This window comes from Perissodus microlepis, chromosome 17, assembly GCF_051167445.1.
Source record: "Perissodus microlepis isolate ML-2025 ecotype Zambia chromosome 17, ASM5116744v1, whole genome shotgun sequence".
Taxonomy (NCBI): Eukaryota; Metazoa; Chordata; class Actinopteri; order Cichliformes; family Cichlidae; genus Perissodus; species Perissodus microlepis.
In genome coordinates, this window is record NC_140477.1 from 1771686 (window position 1) to 1789782 (window position 18097).

At 43.7% G+C, this 18097-nt stretch overlaps 1 protein-coding gene across 2 annotated transcripts; it reads left to right on the forward strand.

The window, feature by feature from the left end:
* The first annotated feature begins 308 nt into the window (after nucleotides 1-308).
* myo1f (myosin IF) lies at nucleotides 309-17743 on the forward strand. 2 transcript variants are annotated; one of them, XM_084910213.1, is made up of 28 exons: nucleotides 309-541; nucleotides 3883-4011; nucleotides 5133-5222; nucleotides 5360-5454; nucleotides 5567-5654; nucleotides 5791-5880; nucleotides 7349-7480; nucleotides 7628-7762; nucleotides 8035-8167; nucleotides 8497-8693; nucleotides 8826-8906; nucleotides 9029-9115; nucleotides 9284-9370; nucleotides 10276-10443; nucleotides 10541-10626; nucleotides 10710-10791; nucleotides 10868-10974; nucleotides 11053-11151; nucleotides 11246-11390; nucleotides 12646-12760; nucleotides 12854-13023; nucleotides 13998-14143; nucleotides 14381-14527; nucleotides 14608-14756; nucleotides 14871-14942; nucleotides 15341-15548; nucleotides 16486-16646; nucleotides 16744-17743. In XM_084910213.1, exons 1-28 carry the CDS (start codon nucleotides 539-541, stop codon nucleotides 16818-16820), a joined length of 3279 nt encoding a protein of 1092 aa, XP_084766339.1. In that variant the 5' UTR covers nucleotides 309-538; the 3' UTR covers nucleotides 16821-17743. The 2 variants fall into 2 exon arrangements, with proteins under 2 accessions (XP_084766339.1, XP_084766340.1); XM_084910214.1 differs by lacking the exons at nucleotides 309-541; nucleotides 3883-4011 and adding an exon at nucleotides 4025-4970 and having other exon boundaries at nucleotides 5120-5222.
* Nucleotides 17744-18097: the final 354 nt, after the last annotated feature.

Here is an 18097-nt window from a genome sequence, read left to right on the forward strand (position 1 = left end):
CAAGACAAACACTATGAGAAGCCGCTACATGAAGCGACCGCAGCCTGGGTGGAGCCGCTAACACACGGCTGAAACACCATCATTTGGCAACTGATTTAAGATAACTATCCCCTTTCTGCGGATGAGCGTCGCTTGCCGTCAACGCTCGCCTGCTGTGCGGCAGGCGAACTGGACTGACTAATTGTGCCGTGGACCCGGCCGTCATTTCTTCATCCTCCCGTCTGACGACTCCGAGCATGACAGAGCGCAGAATGGAGAAGTAAGCGGCTGAGCTTTGTGCGGTGAGTTAATGTGCATCAGTGTGTGTTAGAGCAGTTCTTGTTTCACACACACTGCCGGTGGGAGTATGAGGAAGTAGGTTTTTGAATGCTGTACTGGATGTCTTGTAGGGTGCTGGTTGCTGTTGGCTGTCCTGGTTGTGCGATGGCAGCAATCTAAGGTCAACCTGTGGATTTTTTTACAACACGCGCAAAACCCCCCCCACACACCATCTCTCTGGACAGTGGACGGCTGAGGAGGAGAGAGGCCCGCGGGAACAATGGTACAGTACAACCACCTGCATCTGCTCTCACAGCTGTAACATTTTGTGCATTTCAGTTACCTGTTTGCTGTGGTTTTCTCGGCTGAAAGGGCGAATTGTGATGGCTTTGTATGTTTTCAGTCAGTTTTCTTTTGCAAAGCAAATTCAGCTCATGTCACTTCTCTCCTTTTTTAAAAGCCAAAGGAGGATTTTTTGTGCTTTAAAGTGAGTTTTGGCATCAGAAGAGATGAGATAAGATCTCTTCAGGGGAATTCATCTCCTTCACAGCAGCAGAGGGATGTTTCCTCTTTTTCAGGGACAAGCTCACTTTCTCACAGACTCGAGCTTAAAGCAGTGCTGTGCGATTTCAATTTGAGGCACAGGTAGAAACTTTAAATATCATAGACAGAGTAAGAAAGTGACCAGTCAAGCAGGAAAGACAGATGAGCTTGAATTTAAAGGGAGGATAATGAGGAGTGGTGCACTCGAGGGGGGCTAACGGTCCGAGCTGCAAGCAGCTGCAGGAAGAGAACTGGTAGCATGTACAAAGTTTAGAGGGTTTCACAAGATGCAGCAATGAGGTGTGAGAGGGGAAGTGGACTACAGGAGAGGCCTGCAGTTTCTGTCACAACACTTCCTCCTTGCACACAGAAGGTCTCCACACATCCAGGATCGCACAGCAGTCGTAGCTGCACCAGCAGCCACATCTGACAAATGGAGGTAAACGAGCAGTTTCAAGAGGGAAGAGAGTGAAAATGCACGCCCAGCTATACTCGGCTCCCTGTTTACACGCCACCTTTACATTTAGGCTCCGAGCCATTTATCTGTCATCTCAAGTGTGACAAAAGCTTTCAAATCTGTGTCACGCTCGCCTGTTTACACATGACAGCAATGGAAGAAAAGGAACAAAACCGTGCCCGACAGAAATAAATTATGAGACGTGTCAAATGCATCATAGGGTCGTCTTTTTCTTGCTTTCTTTAAACAACTGTGCAGAAAGTTCCGGTTTGATGTGGAAAGCTTTTGAGTTTCAACGTCTGCTGATAACCACACCTCACCGCAACTGACTGGCATGTAGTTTGTGGTTCTTAAGGTGTTGGGTATTTGCATTACTTTTTTTTTCTTTTAAAGGCGGCTGGTCTTTCAGTGAAGACTAGTGTGATGTCATCACAGCTAAAAAAAAAAAAACAGGAACATGTTTTTTTCTTCCTGGTGGACGATGTTGACTTTTTAAAGGTTGTATAAACATAACTAATAACTATACCTCTATAATAGTCTCTCCAGTCCTACAAACCTACTCCTGATACACGAGTATCCATTTAATCTGTACACAGCTCCATTTAAAAATGATATAAGATTTAAAGGAGGTCAGCTACTGCGGGCAGCAGAAGATTTAATCTCAGTTAAATGGCATCTACTTACCCCCTTATCACCGAATCACAACAAGAGTCACCTCGAGATGCTTGTAGGAAAAAATCTCTGAGTATCAGAAAGCATCAACAACAATCAGATGTCCCCCTGTTAGCATCCAACTGTCAACAGTGGGAAGAAAAAACTCCCGTTTAACAGGAAGAAACCTCCAGTGGAATCAGGTTCAGCCATCTGCCATCGAGACAGGACGACAGGCAAACTCTCACTAATTGCTCGTGTGTGATAATCTGTTAACCAGCAACGACGTCTGTGTATCAGCTCATCAGCAGATGATCATTAGATTACCAACACCGCATCAAAGCCGTTTAACCTCTTCTAGTAAAATATTAAAGACGATCGCAGATTCTGATCTCGCAGAACATAAAAACCTCGTATTTGAGTTCTATTTAAAGAGACGCTGATCTCTGCAATTTCTCTTCTAGTCGTGTTGTCATCACGTCATTGAAAGGCACCAAAGCTGTGAACTCATCCTGCCAGCAGCACTGTCCGAGTGCGTGACGCGTTCATTTATAACAGTCGTTACAGGGCAAATTCATATTGATCCACGGATAAAAATAGTCCCCAGCTTTGGCGTAGTTTGGGTCTATTTAATGGAGTTTGTGTCAGAGTCATATCTGATTTATGCTTTAAGCTCAGAGGGAGTGAGCACTGACACTATATGAGAAAAAAGAGACTCGCGAATTGGCTTTAAACTTGTGACTTCTGCCCGCTCTTTCCCCCTCAGGGGCTTTAAATTCAGAAACAAAAGTGCGCACTAAACACGCATACATGCTGTGCTTATTTAAGACACGAATATTTAATCATGCCCGTCACACACGCAGCATCTGTATGCATCGTTCTTTGTTGGAGTTTGCACACTGACAGTGTTTCATAATGAAACTTTGTGTTTCTATTTTTTTGCTGATGAGCTAAAAATGAAGCATCAGCAGAATCTGTTAGTAGAGGTTCTGCTAATATTTGTGGCTAATTAAGCATTTATTGTTTTTCATAAGAAGGGATTGAAACCAGAAACCAGCAAGATGTTAAAAAATCTAATGAAATACGACTTCTTAGCACCAGGTTTGTTACAATGTGCAGCGCTTTTCTTCATGACGTGTAGAGACAGAGGTAGAGGTCACGCCCATCGAGGTCATAGATGAGCACAACAAGCTCACCAAGTGACAAAGAGGTCATAGCTGAGGTGGTCAAGTGACAGATTGGTTCTTCAACTGTGGCTGGATCCTTCAGCCTCTTCTTCACCCACTTTGGCAAAGCCGTCCCAGAGACCTCCTTTGTGTTTCCCCAGCTTTCACCCATCAAACACATTTCAGGCTGAAATAACAACGAGGCGAGCGCTCCTGAGCTGAAAAACTGTGGAAACAATCAGTTTATTGCTAAAGTTTATCTTCGCCTCCTGTGTAGGTGTCGTATTGTGTTGAGGCAAATTAGAAGAAGCTTCTCTAAAATGTCCGAGCTAGAAAATGAGCTCACCTCATCTGTGACCAGTTTCCTGGTAACGAGCCCCGAGCTTCCTGTAATGACAACCACACTGGTAATTGTGTTTTTAAAGCTTGGCTTTACTGATGCCAAAGCTTGTCGTGCGCTTGAAACTGTTTCATTTGAAATCTTCGCTCGGCCTCCTGTTTTCTTTTTTTACACGTCTTTCTTCCTTTGCTTCGTTTTTGGTTTGCTCGTTTCCTTCCTTTCTTCGTGATGCCCACACGTCTCTCTAAAGCTCTCGTCTCTACAACAAACACTAATATTGTTTCAAAATGCTTATTTTTCCGGTCCAAATTCCCACTCAGCCACAGAGTAAGCTGAGCTACGCTGCTTTTGCGTCACAGCGTGTGGTAGTTTCTTTGATGAGGAAACCCAGCTTGAGTAAAATGTCCTTTTAAAGATTATTGCAACATGTCGTTACTAACCGAGTCTTCCTCTCCTCTGCGATTCAGGCAAAGTACCACTGGCAGAGTCAAAATGTCAAGCAAAGCGGCGTGGACGACATGGTCCTCCTGTCAAAGATCACCGAAGACGCCATCGTGGACAACCTGAAGAAGAGATACATGGACGACTACATCTTTGTATCCTACAAGCTGCCAGCTGTGTTTGATGTTGTAATTTATACCTGCAGTCTGACGGGAACTAAAGGCCTCTATTTAAACTGTCCCCATAATCTGCTCTATCTTCACATTAAATCTCGCTAAAGAACCCGAACGTGAAAGCATGAAGTGAAAAATCACCTCCAGTTCTAAGTGTTAAGTTGGCTGAAATGGCCTTCTTCCATATTTGTGTACAGTCTTCTTATCCACCCACAGATGTGCTGATCAAAACACAAATTCACAGACCATCAAACAAACATATATGGGCATAAATATAAGGAATTCACTCTTCCTCTTCTGAGTTCACCGTGTGACTCAACAGCCCACTTCCGTCTTCTGAAAGCACATGAACGTCAGAGCCATATTTAGAGATAAAAACCCATCCATGTTAAATCCTGAGTGAGAACGAGTTGATGTTATATCGAGAACGACTCGCTTAGATAAGAAGCTGTTTGTTAATCACGTCCGGTGTCTTTGGTTAGAGTTACTCTCCTGTTAACATGGGATCCATGGGTAATGCAGGCCTCTGTCTTACCAGTCTTATCAGGAAGGAAGTGAACTGATAACGACACTGGTCATGTCTGTCACACGTGGCTTTATTTAGGTTATAATGGATTCATGACTTTGGTATTTCCCCCTTCCCTCCGTCTGGCAGGTGGGCCCCATGGGTAGTTATTCAGGTCGGTTGACATGCAGATTTGGCTTTGACATTAGCAGAAATATGTCAGCGATGATGTCACCGTGACATTTTGGTTCAGACTTCGTGTACAGTACGAGCATGAGCTGAAACTTGTGATTTGCTTCAGCCTCGGTTTTGGTGTTTGAAAGCGCGCTGATGCGAGGCGTGCCAGCGTATACTTTGTCTGTTTTCTGTTTCACCTGCAGGGTGAAAGCGTGAAACCTGCCCCCCAGGAAGCTATTAGAAGATGGGGTGTTTGAAGGTGCCTAACATTAGCTTTAGCTCACATGTCAACAGAACTTTACAAAGCAAAAACATTTCACTTTCTTCAGCTACAAAACGTCTAATGTACGTACGCTCTGTTTAAGCGTATTTAAACCATATAATGCATCATTCCCAAACTTTCCTCAGCCGCCCTCTCCAGACTTACATCGGCCCTGTGTTGATATCTGTTAACCCCTTCAAACAGATGCCCTATTTCACTGACAGAGAGATTGAACTCTATCAAGGAGCTGTAAGTGAATTTTCATCGGCGTCTTCTCATGACTTCTTTAAACTTGTGGCATATGTGGTGCAGAGGTTCTTCCTGTTGCCTGCTGTTGCCCTACGCTCATTTTACTCAAACTGACCTCAAACCGTTTCGCTCTACAGGCCCAGTATGAGAATCCACCGCACATCTACGCCTTGACTGACAACATGTACAGAAACATGATGATTGACGGGGAGAATCAGTGTGTTATCATCAGGTGAGTTTTCTGCTTCCCACGCTGACGCCCATGCTGTGCCGTGCAGGTATATTTGACAATAAAATATGGCTTTGCGGTGTGTTGTCTGCCTTTTTTTACGTGGCTGCGGTAGCGGTGAGAGCGGTGCTGGGAAGACAGTGGCTGCCAAATACATCATGGGTTACATTTCCAAAGTATCTGGAGGAGGATCGAAAGTGCAGGTACAGACCGTGTGCTTGCTCCGCCTTATATCAATCTTCAAAATGAGTCAAAAAACCTTTAAACTTCCTTCAGTGTGGCGTGGAGGTTTTTCACTGTCTGGTATTGTGTTAATGTTTGTGTGCATGTGTGTGGCAGCATGTAAAAGAAATCATCCTGCAGTCAAATCCTCTGTTGGAAGCCTTTGGTAATGCCAAGACTGTTCGCAACAACAACTCTAGTCGTTTTGTAAGTATGAGTTTTTTACTTGAAGACCTGGTGTGGATGCTTTCTATGAAGTTTATAGTTATTGTATAATATACCTGCTCATTTAAAAAGAAAAACCCAAAGAACTCAACCCCACACCCCAAAAATAAAACATTCAAGAGTTCAGCAGTCACGTATAAATTTTTCACAAATAAACGCCCAGTGTTCTTGATCTGAACCCTTCGCAGTTTTAAGCTCGACTTACACTTCTGTGGTAAATCTACACCCTAGCTTACAATGTAACCGTAACCAAGAGAAATCCCAACAATCAAATGAACCCTTTCGGCAAGCACTCTGCAACAGTGGGAAGGAAAAACTCCCTTTTAACAAGAAGAAACCTCTGGAAGAACCGGGCTCGGGGAGGGCAGGAAGACGGGACAAAGGCACACCAGGTTACCTGGAAGAGCACTCGCTTTAGCTTGCTGAGTGTGCTAGTTGTAAAAAAGCAAAGATGGTTAGCTTTATAAACAGTACCCATGCTGAATATCAGCTTATTAATTAGAGAAATACCCTCAGCAATCCCACGATCCCCTATGAGCAAGCGCTTGGCAACAGTGGGGAGAAAGAACTCCCTTTTAAGGCCTCCAGTAGAACCAGGAGTGTCAGAAAATACACAAACTCTGTGGGAGGGAAAGACAAGTTGTAGTGACACCAACAGTAGCAGCACATAAACAGACGGGAGCGGAGAACAAGTGCTCATTGTGTTTTGGAAGTCCCCCACCCGCCTGATTCAGTTTATTTAAAAAAGGAAAGCTTTAATCTTAAAACTAGCGCGTGTGTCGTTCCTCTGAATCCAAACTGGAAGGTGGCGCCACTGTAAAGCGTCCTAATAGCTAAAGGCTCCGCCCCCTGTGCTACTTCTGGAAATTCTAGGAGTGAGAGGGAAGTGCTCCATTGGAATAATACGGTACTATGATGTTTTTAAGGTGATTAGCTAATATTAGCATGTAAGTAATAACAGCTGTCTCCAAGCATTGCAGAGCGAGGTTGTGCAGAGCCACATATGTGCCTGTAGCCTCATTACGAGTCATTTATTACAACATTCTCGTGCACTTCAAAAACACTTTTATTGCATTCATTCTGGTTTCTCATAAGAAGGGTCCTAATGATGTGACATCACACCCATAAACCGCCCTGACCTGCATGTCTGCAGCTTTAGCGTGAGATATCAGAAGAGCAATTAGTTATATTTCCTGTTACCCTTTGTACACCATCACAGCCCTTGTGTACTGAGCGTGCAGTCAGATGCACGCATATATTTTCTGACTCATATAAATGTAGTGAACATGGAAGTGGTTTATCTTTAGGAAACGGTCGCATGATTTGAGAACCGTCTCATCCTGAAAGCAAATTTTGACACTGACTGATCTGCAATAATGAGTGAGGACAGATTTCCTCGCAGCTTCGTTTCTCAACTCCAAGTGTTGACTTTGATTTTTACATTAATCAGGGGAAATACTTTGAGATCCAGTTCAGCAGAGGAGGGGAGCCAGATGGTGGAAAAATATCAAACTTTCTGCTCGAGAAGTCAAGGGTGGTCAGCCAGAATGAGAACGAGAGGAACTTCCACATTTACTATCAGGTGAGAGGCCGATGAGCACAAACCGCAGATTAATAGCAACTCCTTTAAAAAAAAAAAAGACAGAGTTCCTCTTAAGCTGCAAGATCTTCATTCAAAAATGAAGCCAGTGTGTGTGACTCCTGCTGGGCCTGCGTTGTTGTCTTCCAGTTGATAGAGGGAGCTAGTGCTCAGCAGAGAGAGGCCCTGGGCATCATGACTCCTGATTATTACTACTACCTCAACCAGTCTGGGACATACAAGGTGGATGGGACCAATGACAGCAAAGACTTCCAGGAAACTATGGTACGCTATTGCTGTTTGATGGACTGTTCAAACTTATAGGTGGGATCCAGTGGTGTTCAGCAAACCTGTGCTTGATAATAAATGGTCCCATGTTTGCTGTGTGGAAAGTCTGATCAGTGCTTTGTAGCTAAACCCATTATAGTGGCTCTAGCTAATCTACATTGATTGCTGGCAGGAAATAAAATGTGGAAGTAAAGTAGTTCTGCTTGACATCCCTTCACGTTGTGGTGAAGCTGCTGCCGTCACACTTTCTTCTTGGATTTGTTCTTCAGGAGGCCATGCAGGTGATTGGGATCCCAGGTGACATCCAGACCCAGGTGCTGCAGATCGTTGCGGGTATCCTCCACCTGGGAAACATTAGCTTCATAGAAGCAGGCAACTATGGGCAGGTGGAAAGCACAGACTGTGAGTGCAACACGCACGTGCCGACGCATCTTCTGTTCACATGCAGTCATACTCACGCTGGATATCACCATAACAAAGGTCGTCCCCGGCACACGCCCTACAAATTAATAGAATCTCTACACACGCAGACGACTTCCCTGTTTACTGCCTCAGTAGATAATTGGTGTTTGCATCCAAAGCAGCAATGAGACCCTCCTTTGGCTTCTGTTTAGGGAGGGTATCATTAATTCATCATAGGAAGTCTTTGCTTATGGCATAATGAAACACATCTGAATTACGAGTCCGTTTTTGGCACGATTGAACTACAACTTTACTTTGTTTTGCTCCAGTGCTCGCGTTCCCCGCCTATCTGCTGGGCATCGACCCCAACCGTCTGCAGGACAAGCTGACCAGCCGGAAGATGGATTCAAAGTGGGGAGGGAAGTCTGAGTCCATTAACGTGACCCTGAACCAGGAGCAGGCCAATTACACACGAGATGCCCTGGCCAAAGCGCTGTATGCACGCCTCTTTGACTACCTGGTGGAGGTAATCACGCTTGATGATGCAGCTGAGCAAAAACAGACTAAAGAAAATGAAACATTTGCTTTTAATTCAGCTGACACGTATTCGTGCACCTCATCTGCTCTTTGCATTTGTCTCTTGTCCTTACTTCTCCAGTCTATAAATAAAGCCATCCAGAAACCATATGAGGAATTCAGCATCGGAGTGCTTGACATTTATGGCTTTGAGATATTCCAGGTTAGGCTTCTCATAACTTCCAGATACTTAACCTTTGCACGCATCCACTAAAAGACTAAATGTGTGTTTAATAGCAGGATTTGTTTCATCTCTTACTGACTGTGTTGTATTCGCTTCCTCAGAGAAACGGTTTTGAGCAGTTTTGCATCAACTTTGTCAACGAGAAACTGCAACAGATCTTCATCGAACTCACCCTGAAGGCTGAGCAGGTGACTATATATAAATGAATATATATAAATAAAACTATATAAATAGAATTGAATTGAATTGAATAGTAACTGCACTGTGCAGCACATGCATTTGACTCCACTGTGTTTCAGTTGGTGAGGATCACTGTATGTCCTCAAACCAAATGTTTTGCTCTCATTGTCTCTCAGGAAGAATACGTTCAGGAGGGCATCAAGTGGACGCCCATCGAGTACTTCAACAACAAGATCGTGTGCGACCTTATTGAAAATAAACTGGTAAGCTCATAAACGCGATGACTGACGGAGGGTTTATGCAGATCGTGTAAAATTGGCTCTGATTAGAAAACAAGTGGGCCCCTAAAGCAGCGAGAGTTTGGTGCTCTGCTTCCTGAAAACAGTGAAACGGAAGAACAGAGCGCTCGGGGTCACAACAGGAAGAATCAAGTCACATGACCAAGATATAGCAGTAACATCGGGGGTAACATTTGCATTTTGTTTTTGGAAAAGTTTTATTGCACATTTATTTTCACAGTAAATCAGATAATATATGATATTCCCAAAAGCCAAAAAGGGAAGAAGAAAAGACATATGAGGCATTGGTGGAGGAGCTGCAGTTGTATGAATTTGTGTGTTTGAAGTGTTTGACTGGATGACTAAAAAATGGGGATTTACATGCGGTCTACAGACATCAGGCTTTCAATCAAACTACTGTATAAAAGTAACTTTATATAAGTTTTATTCTGGTCTTTAAAGCTCATATTAAAGCTCTACACATGTTTACTGGGAACCTCTAATTCAATTTGAATTCAAAAACATTACAATCAAAAGTTACCAGGTGGTCATGTCAAAACATTTTGTATTATGTAACTGCACGTGTGCTAATTTGTATCAATTTCTGGTGGTGGTCAGAGGGCCCGGTGGTGCCAGTGTCCGGCAGCCTCGCCTCTGTCAGTGCGCCCCAGGGCAGCGGTGGCTACAATGTAGCTGCCATCACCAGTGTGTGAATGTGTGGATGACTGAATGTAGTGTAAAGCGCTTTGGGGTCCTTAGGGACTGAGTAAAGCGCTATACAAATGCAGGCCATTTACCATTTCTAATAGATATTTCTTATTCGTTTATCTAAAAGTTATCAAAACTCGTAAGAACAAACTCGCAGCTAAAAAGCCGTCGTCTCTTTGCAGAACCCTCCGGGTATAATGAGCGTGCTGGATGATGTGTGTGCCACCATGCATGCCAAAGGAGAGGGTGCAGATGGCACTCTGCTGCAGAAACTGCAGGCTGCTGTGGGGACGCACGAACATTTCAACAGCTGGAACTCGGGCTTTGTTATACATCACTACGCCGGGAAGGTAAGATTTGATTTTGTTTGCTCGATGTGGCGCTTATAAACCTCAAAGATTTGTTTTTGGGGGGGTTCTTAAGTGAAAATATCTGGTGTCATCGCAGGTGTCGTATGATATCAACGGCTTCTGTGAGAGAAATCGGGACGTGCTTTTCCCCGACCTCATCGAGCTCATGCAGAGCAGTGAATTGTGAGTTTCCTGTACTGGTCTGATTGTTGCACTGAAGGTGTAATTTAAAAAAACAATGCATTAAAAAAAACGTGTCTCTTTAGTAACTTCATCCGTAGCTTGTTCCCCGAAAACCTCAACACAGATAAAAAAGGAAGGCCGACCACGGCAAGTTCAAAGATCAAGGTGAGAGTTTTTGAATCTGTCGACGGTTGATTTTGTGCAGCAGCACATTCATCTCACGCTGTTGTTTCCCTCGCAGAAACAAGCGAACGACCTGGTGAACACGCTGATGAAGTGCACGCCGCATTACATCCGCTGCATCAAACCCAATGAGACAAAGCGGCCGAAAGACTGGGAGGAGAGCAGGTGAGAATGCTCGCCGTCACGCTTTGAGGAAGATTTCACAGGGAACGTTTGCTGATCAGCGGCGCTATCTGTTTTTAGGGTCAGGCATCAAGTAGAATACCTCGGACTGCGGGAAAACATCCGCGTACGAAGGGCCGGATTCGCATATCGGAGACTCTTCAGTAAATTTCTGATGAGGTAAGTTTAATCGTGCGTGTTCATGGAATCGCTGCCTGAAAAAAGAAACACAGCTCTCACTGTGATTTGTTTGTTTGGTGCTTTTTGAATCCAGGTACGCCATTCTGACAGCCGAAACATGGCCGTGCTGGAGAGGGCCAGAGCAGCAGGGGGTGCTTCACCTCCTTCGCTCCGTCAACATGGATAACGATCAGTACCAGATGGGACGCACCAAAGTCTTTGTGAAGAACCCCGAATCGGTACGGAGCTTCATATTTTATATTCCCTCAGGTTGCATATTTGTTCTAACCAGTGTTGTAACATAATCAGCTTTATCTTGGCGATCGTGGCTCAAGAGTTGGGAGTTCGCCTTGTAATCGGAAGGTTGCCGGTTCGAGCCCCGGCTCGGACCGTCTCAGTCGTTGTGTCCTTGGGCAAGACACTTCACCCGTTGCCTACTGGTGGTGGTCAGAGGGCCCGGTGGCGCCAGTGTCCGGCAGCCTCGCCTCTGTCAGTGCGCCCCAGGGTGGCTACAATGTAGCTGCCATCACCAGTGTGTGAATGGGTGGATGACTGGATGTGTAAAGCGCTTTGGGGTCCTTAGGGATACAAATACAGGCCATTTACCATTTACAAATAAAGAAAAGCTCACATTGCCTGCAAGATATAAGCTCTCGTACCTCTCAGTGAGGTACGAGCTGCGATGAAGGCAGAGAAGATTATGCTGCATGTGTTTTTTGACTCATCTCAGCAGGACGATATCAATGTTGCTGCGCTAAAATGTTTGCGTGAAAAGGGACTGAAATAGCTTCAAAGATTAAAAAAAGTTCAGACAACAGCTGCTCTCTGACCTCCACATAGCTGCAACATGTTGGGGGAAGTTTTTGCAAGTGTTATTATTGACATTGTCGCACACGGATGTTGTTGCCATTGTGTTTTTTCAGTGAAACAGGCTTGATGGCAGCTAATAATACTACTTCAGCTGGTTCATTAACCACTTTAATTCCATTTAATGTATAAAAAAATATTAGTCCTTTATTTTTTATTAGTCCTTTATTTATCCAGGTAAAAAATCTCATTGAGATTAAAAATCTCATTTCCAAGAGAGACCTGGCATATATTGAAATATGTATATTGAAAGGCAAAGACCCTACAAAAATACAGAGGAAACCCCGGCTATCAGACGAGCTCCTGTGAGCAACGATTTGGTGATAGTGGGAAGGAAAAACTTCCTTTTAACAGGAAGAAACCTCTGACAGAATCTGGGTAGGAAGACGGGACAAAAGACACACTGTGACAGAGAGCCAGATATTAATAATAACTAATGATTAAATGTAGAGCGGCACATAAACACGGAGAGAGTGATAAAGGGGGAGTGAAGAAGAACACCAAGTGCATCATGGGAATCTCCAAGCAGCCTAGGTCTATTGCAGCATAGCTAAGGGAGGATCGAAGGTCACCCTGCTCTAACATACAGTAACCCTGCAGAAATACTCATGCACATATGCCTTTCAGCTGTTTCTGCTTGAGGAGATGAGAGAGAGGAAGTTTGACACTTTTGCCAGAATCATTCAAAAAGCCTGGAGAAAATTCATCGCGAGGAAGAAGTACGAACAGATGCGAGAAGAGGGTGAGTTACACAAACGACGAGATTCTCCGCACAGGTTGCACCGAAGAGCTTGAGTTAGTTTTAGAAATGTTTGTTCTTCCTTGTGACTCGCAGCCTCAGACATCCTGTACAACTCCAAAGAGCGGCGGAAAAACAGCATCAACAGGAACTTCGTTGGCGACTACCTCGGGCTGGAGCAGAGGCCTGAGCTGCGGCAGTTCCTCGCCAAGAGGGAGCGCGTCGACTTCGCTGATTCGGTTAACAAGTTTGATCGCAGGTTCAAGGTTTGAATTCTTGTGTTTTCGTCCAATCAAAGAAAAAGTTGCAGTACTGTGCAAAAGTCTTGAGCCAGTCCGTCATTTCTTTATATTTTGCTAGAAAAGTGATTTATTGAAACATGTTGCAAACATACATGGAAATAGAGTATAAAAGAGAAAAAGTGAGTTTTTACCGTTCTAACAAGCTTGAAGGTTTCGTGTGACCACCTTGATTCTTCAACCTGAATTATCCTGGGCTGCTTTCTTTAAGTAGTCTTCAGGAATAGTTCTTTTCTTGGCTTCTTGAAGGACATTCACAGCTCTTCTTTGGATGTTGGCTGTCATTTGTTCTGCTCTCCATCAACATGATCCCACACTGCTGCAGCAGTGTTGCGGTCGAGGCTCTGGGGAGGCCAGTCCACGTGTGTGTGCTCGGGGTGTTATATCAGGCATTTTTCAAAACTTGATAAAAGACATTTTTATGTGTTGTGTGTAGAAACAAGCTCGATTGACTCACAGGTCAAAAACATTCCTCTGAAAACCGTCAGGCACAAGCTGCCAATCTCCAAAGAAAACAACTAAAAGACCTTCAGAAAGTCTGGAAAACTATTGCCTAAGAAAACGTTGATAAAATTAAGGAAATGAAGGGTGGCTCAAAAGTTTGGCAACGTACTCTATGTTCAGTTTCTATAACAATAAGACCTTAAGATTTATAAAAGACATTAAATTCACGCTTTCTTGCTTGTTGTCGACTTCAGAAAAAATGTACCCAAAGAAAAAAACAGAAAACCCAACAATCATGTGACCCCCTATGAGCAAGTTTGCTTGCTCATAGGGGGTCACATGATTGTTGGGTTTTTCTCTGTGTGTGTTATTGTAGGGTCGACCTTACAATATAAAGCACATTGAGGCGCCTGTTGCTGTGATTTGGCGCTGTATAAGTAATTGAATTGTACCTTGTCCCCAGAGTCACCCGCTTTCCTTTTCTCCCCCCAACCCAGTCTATCAAGAGAGATTTGATCCTGACACCGAAAGGCATCTATCTGATTGGCCGAGAGAAGGTGAAGAAAGGACCCGAGAAAGGACAGATAAAGGAAGTACTAAAGCGGAAGATGGAGTTTGGAGGCATCAGCAGTGTCTCTCTCAGGTGTGTATCTAATTAACACAGATTCATTACTAAAATTTGTCATTTTTATGTAGCCTGTGTATTTTGTCTGTTTGGCACTGAAGTGAAAAATGTAACTGCATCCTCTGCTCTCTTCTTGCTGCTATTTTAACACTTCCTTGAATGTCTTTCAGTGTTTCAGTTACACGCACTGCTTCCTCTTTCTGTTTTTAAACTTCAGCAAGAGTGAGTTCATGGTATTTTTTTTTTCCTTCTTAGTACGAGACAGGATGATTTCTTCATCCTCCACGAAGCCCAGTATGACAGTTTGCTGGAATCCAACTTTAAGACAGAGTTCCTCAGTTTGCTTTCCAAACGCTACGAGGAAGTGACAAAAAGAAAACTGACAATCTCCTTCGGTGACAGGTCGGTAGAGGAACACACAGCCTTTGTTAGCATGAGAAAAAACACGCAGGGGTGACTAACGCACGTTCTTCTCGCTTCAGGCTGGAGTTCAGAGTGAAGAAGGAGGGCTGGGGTGGAGGAGGCACCAGAATAGTAGTGTTCCAGAAAGGCCCTGGAGACGTGGCCCAGCTCAAACCTGGAGGGAAGACCCTGTCTGTCACAATAGGAGATGGTCTACCCAAATCCTCCAGTAGGTTAAAACAAGTCATGATGCCGTATAGACTTGAAAAAAGTAGGAACAAATTTAAATAGTAAATAAAATGCTGCCTGTATAAGCATCCTAACTGTCCCTTCTTTTGATTAGAGCCAACCAGGAAGTCGTTTCCTCCGTCTTCCAGTGGAGGAAGAGGAGGAAGAAACCACGTAGCCCCCAAATGTAAGCCACTACTCACCTGTGATCCTCACCTGTGGAAAAACCCTTCCCAGTGGCTCAAAGTAACTAAATAGGAAGTGTGGATGTACTTATTGAAACATAAAGTACTGCAGTATTTACACTCTGTTGTATTTTGATTAACTTTTCAGCTGTTTCAATCATAATCCTTTTTACTTTATGTTTATTGAACAGCCGATTGCTTACTTTGTACATCTAGGTCGTAAATAAAAGCTCGTTCAATACGACATATGGCTGCAGTATGTGAAGCTGTAAAACAATAAAGCAGCAAAGGCACCAGTGATAACAGTCGTGTCATATAACACTGAAATGGGCCGTTCTGAGCCTTTACCGTCGTACTGCTGCTCTGTTATTGAAGCACACGCTTCGTTCTCTCTCCTCAGCGCATCAGAACGGTGGAGCCAAATTCCCCAGAGGTCCTCATAACCCACAAGCCGATATCACGTATTCCTCTCCGCAAAAGCAGGGCCGACCACTCCAGGGAGGCCCGCCCAAACTGGGATCCCAGAGAGGCCCCCGACCTCCAGCGCCAAACCAGTATAACCAAGGAAACTTGGACTTCCTTAATGTGCCTGATCAGGGCATGTCAGGGTAAGACATATTTAAAAAAGACATTAAAAAAGAAAGGAAGGTGTGGTTTGTAAGCGATTACCAAGGTGAGGCTGAAACTGCTGAAACCTGCGAGTAACTGAAAGTTAGAGCGAGGCAGAGAAACCTGTTTGTTTTTCACTGAATTACTGAATCATCTCTTCCATACTAGATGCTGTTTCGCTGGTTTTGGTAGTTCCTACCAGCTGCACTCAGAGGCGGGTCAGAAAGTCTGGTTAAATAAATGTTGAGGGTTGAGAGAGATTTAAACACATTAATTCCTTAATTCTGGGGAGAAAAATCACGACAGCCTCTCTTTAATCCAATCAGGGTGTGGCGCATGCTGTTGGCTAAAGTCAAAGACTCTGTCAACGACAACAACACCCTGCTTTTATGTTTGTTTGTTTTTCAGCTGACGGTCTGTTATTCTGACCGCTGCTTTTTTGGGATACGGATGAGACCGGACTGGGATGAGTCCTGAGGATGTTTTAGCCGAGACTAGTGCTGGTTTGCAAAGTTCACTGACTGTGGTCTTAAACTGGATGCTGCATTCTGCTAAAAATGAATTATTAAAACAATCAGTAGTTAGAAGGAAACTGAACAGCTGATTCCTCAGAGGCAGCTATAATTAAGCCCAAATTTAAGCCTTTTAAGGGGTAAATTTTACAGAAATTACCTCTCATACGGAGAACAAAGGGGATAAATATCTACAGAGAGCAAAACATATTTTTTCCTGTTGTAAATTTAGATATTTTAACATGGGACTTTATTGGGATTGACTCGCTTTTGGAGCCAGCCCCCAGTGGCCAGCTGAGGAACTACAGCTTTTGGCACTTTTGCCATTTTCAACCCACGCGTGACAGTTAAAAGTTAATTTTATTCATGTTAATAAATAAATAAAATGTGAATAAATTATGGTCATGACCCCCCTTTGTCACAGGAAGCAGAGGAAAATGAGCATCCACCAGCGACCTCCTCCTGCTCCTAAACCGCAGCCTCGACCTCAGGGTCCTCGCTGCCGGGCGTTATATCAGTACGTCGGCCAAGACACGGATGAGATCAGCTTCGAGGCCAATGATGTATTAGATCTTGTCAAAGAAGGTGCGTGCACGAAAGCAACGACATGTAGGGAGATGCATATTGATGAGATAGACTGGAAGTGGTTCATGACGTGTTTCTTTACCGTTTCTCTCCGCAGACCCGTCAGGCTGGTGGACGGGCAGAATTAGAGGGAAGGAAGGTCTCTTCCCGGGTAACTATGTGGAAAAGATTTGATGAGAACCTTGCGAACGTGTCTGTGTTTGCTCATAAACAGATGTAATTCAGCACATTCAGAAACTGCCTGCGAGTTGTTCACGGATGCATCGGGGCTTTCAAAGGGTCGAGCTCTCTGATGTTTGAGCCCCAGCTAATTTACCCGGCAGCGTGCCGTAGAAGCAGAACACATGAAGGATTACTCTTGGGTTTATTATCGCTAAAGCACAACTGCAAATAGCTGCTCAGGTTCCATCTTTGTCTTGGTGTCAAATAATCCTGTTGAGAAAGAAACCAGCGAGGTCTTCGACGTCACCTCTGACTGGTTCCTCCACGACTCAAAGTTACGCCGAGTGAAGGCGTGACAGAAGAGCAGCATGAAAATACTGCATCGCTTCCTGATGTTTACACTGTTTTATCTGCCTGAAGCTTTCTTCACGATCAATGACGACTACTTCTTTTGATTAAGTCAACAAGCGTCTAATCGAGTGATAACAGACTTTTGAAAATACTGATGATGATGATGCTTTTGCTCTGAAACTTCAGATCAAATCAAAGCCATTAAGAGGAGCAACATTTTAATGTCAGTTATCTTTTTTATACTCTGAATTTTTTTTACTGATATTTCTGGTATTTTCTTATATTTTCGTTTTAATAAAAAAAGGGAAAAAAAATTTATTTCCACGTTTTTACCTCGGAGACTTTTGCACTCGTTTGTTTTGTGTTGCCAGTAAGTTAGAAAAACATTTCTGAAGAGCAGAACACAAAGAAAGAGATGGTTGAACTTTAATATGAACTTGAATGTGATTATTTTGGCCAGTTTTGTATTTTTATTTTAACTTGTGGTGGATTTTTTGTAAAATATGTGATTACTTTCAGTCATTTTGTTCAGGATTTTTTTATGTGAATGAGAAGAGAAAAATAAAGACTCCCTCAGAAAGATTTTTCTTTCAGTTGTTATAAAGTTTGACATGTTTGCTCACAAAAATAATATTATACCTGTTCTGAAACGTAGCTCTAAAAAAAAGCTCCCAAAAGAGATTTCCTGTTCCTACAAGTAGTATTATGATATCTGCTCACTGAGGTACACGTTGCTGGTATTAGTTGGACCTTTTTTTCCAGCTTTAATTCTTCTTAGAATAAACAAGGTGCTGGACAAAAAACATGGAGGCACTGATAGATGCACAGATTGTGCAAAGGTCTAACCAAAATAATAATCAGCCAGTCAGCTGCTGCAAACAGGCCACAGCACAGATCTTTAACCTGCGTCTCAGCAGCAGCAGCTTCGTTTAAAGCTG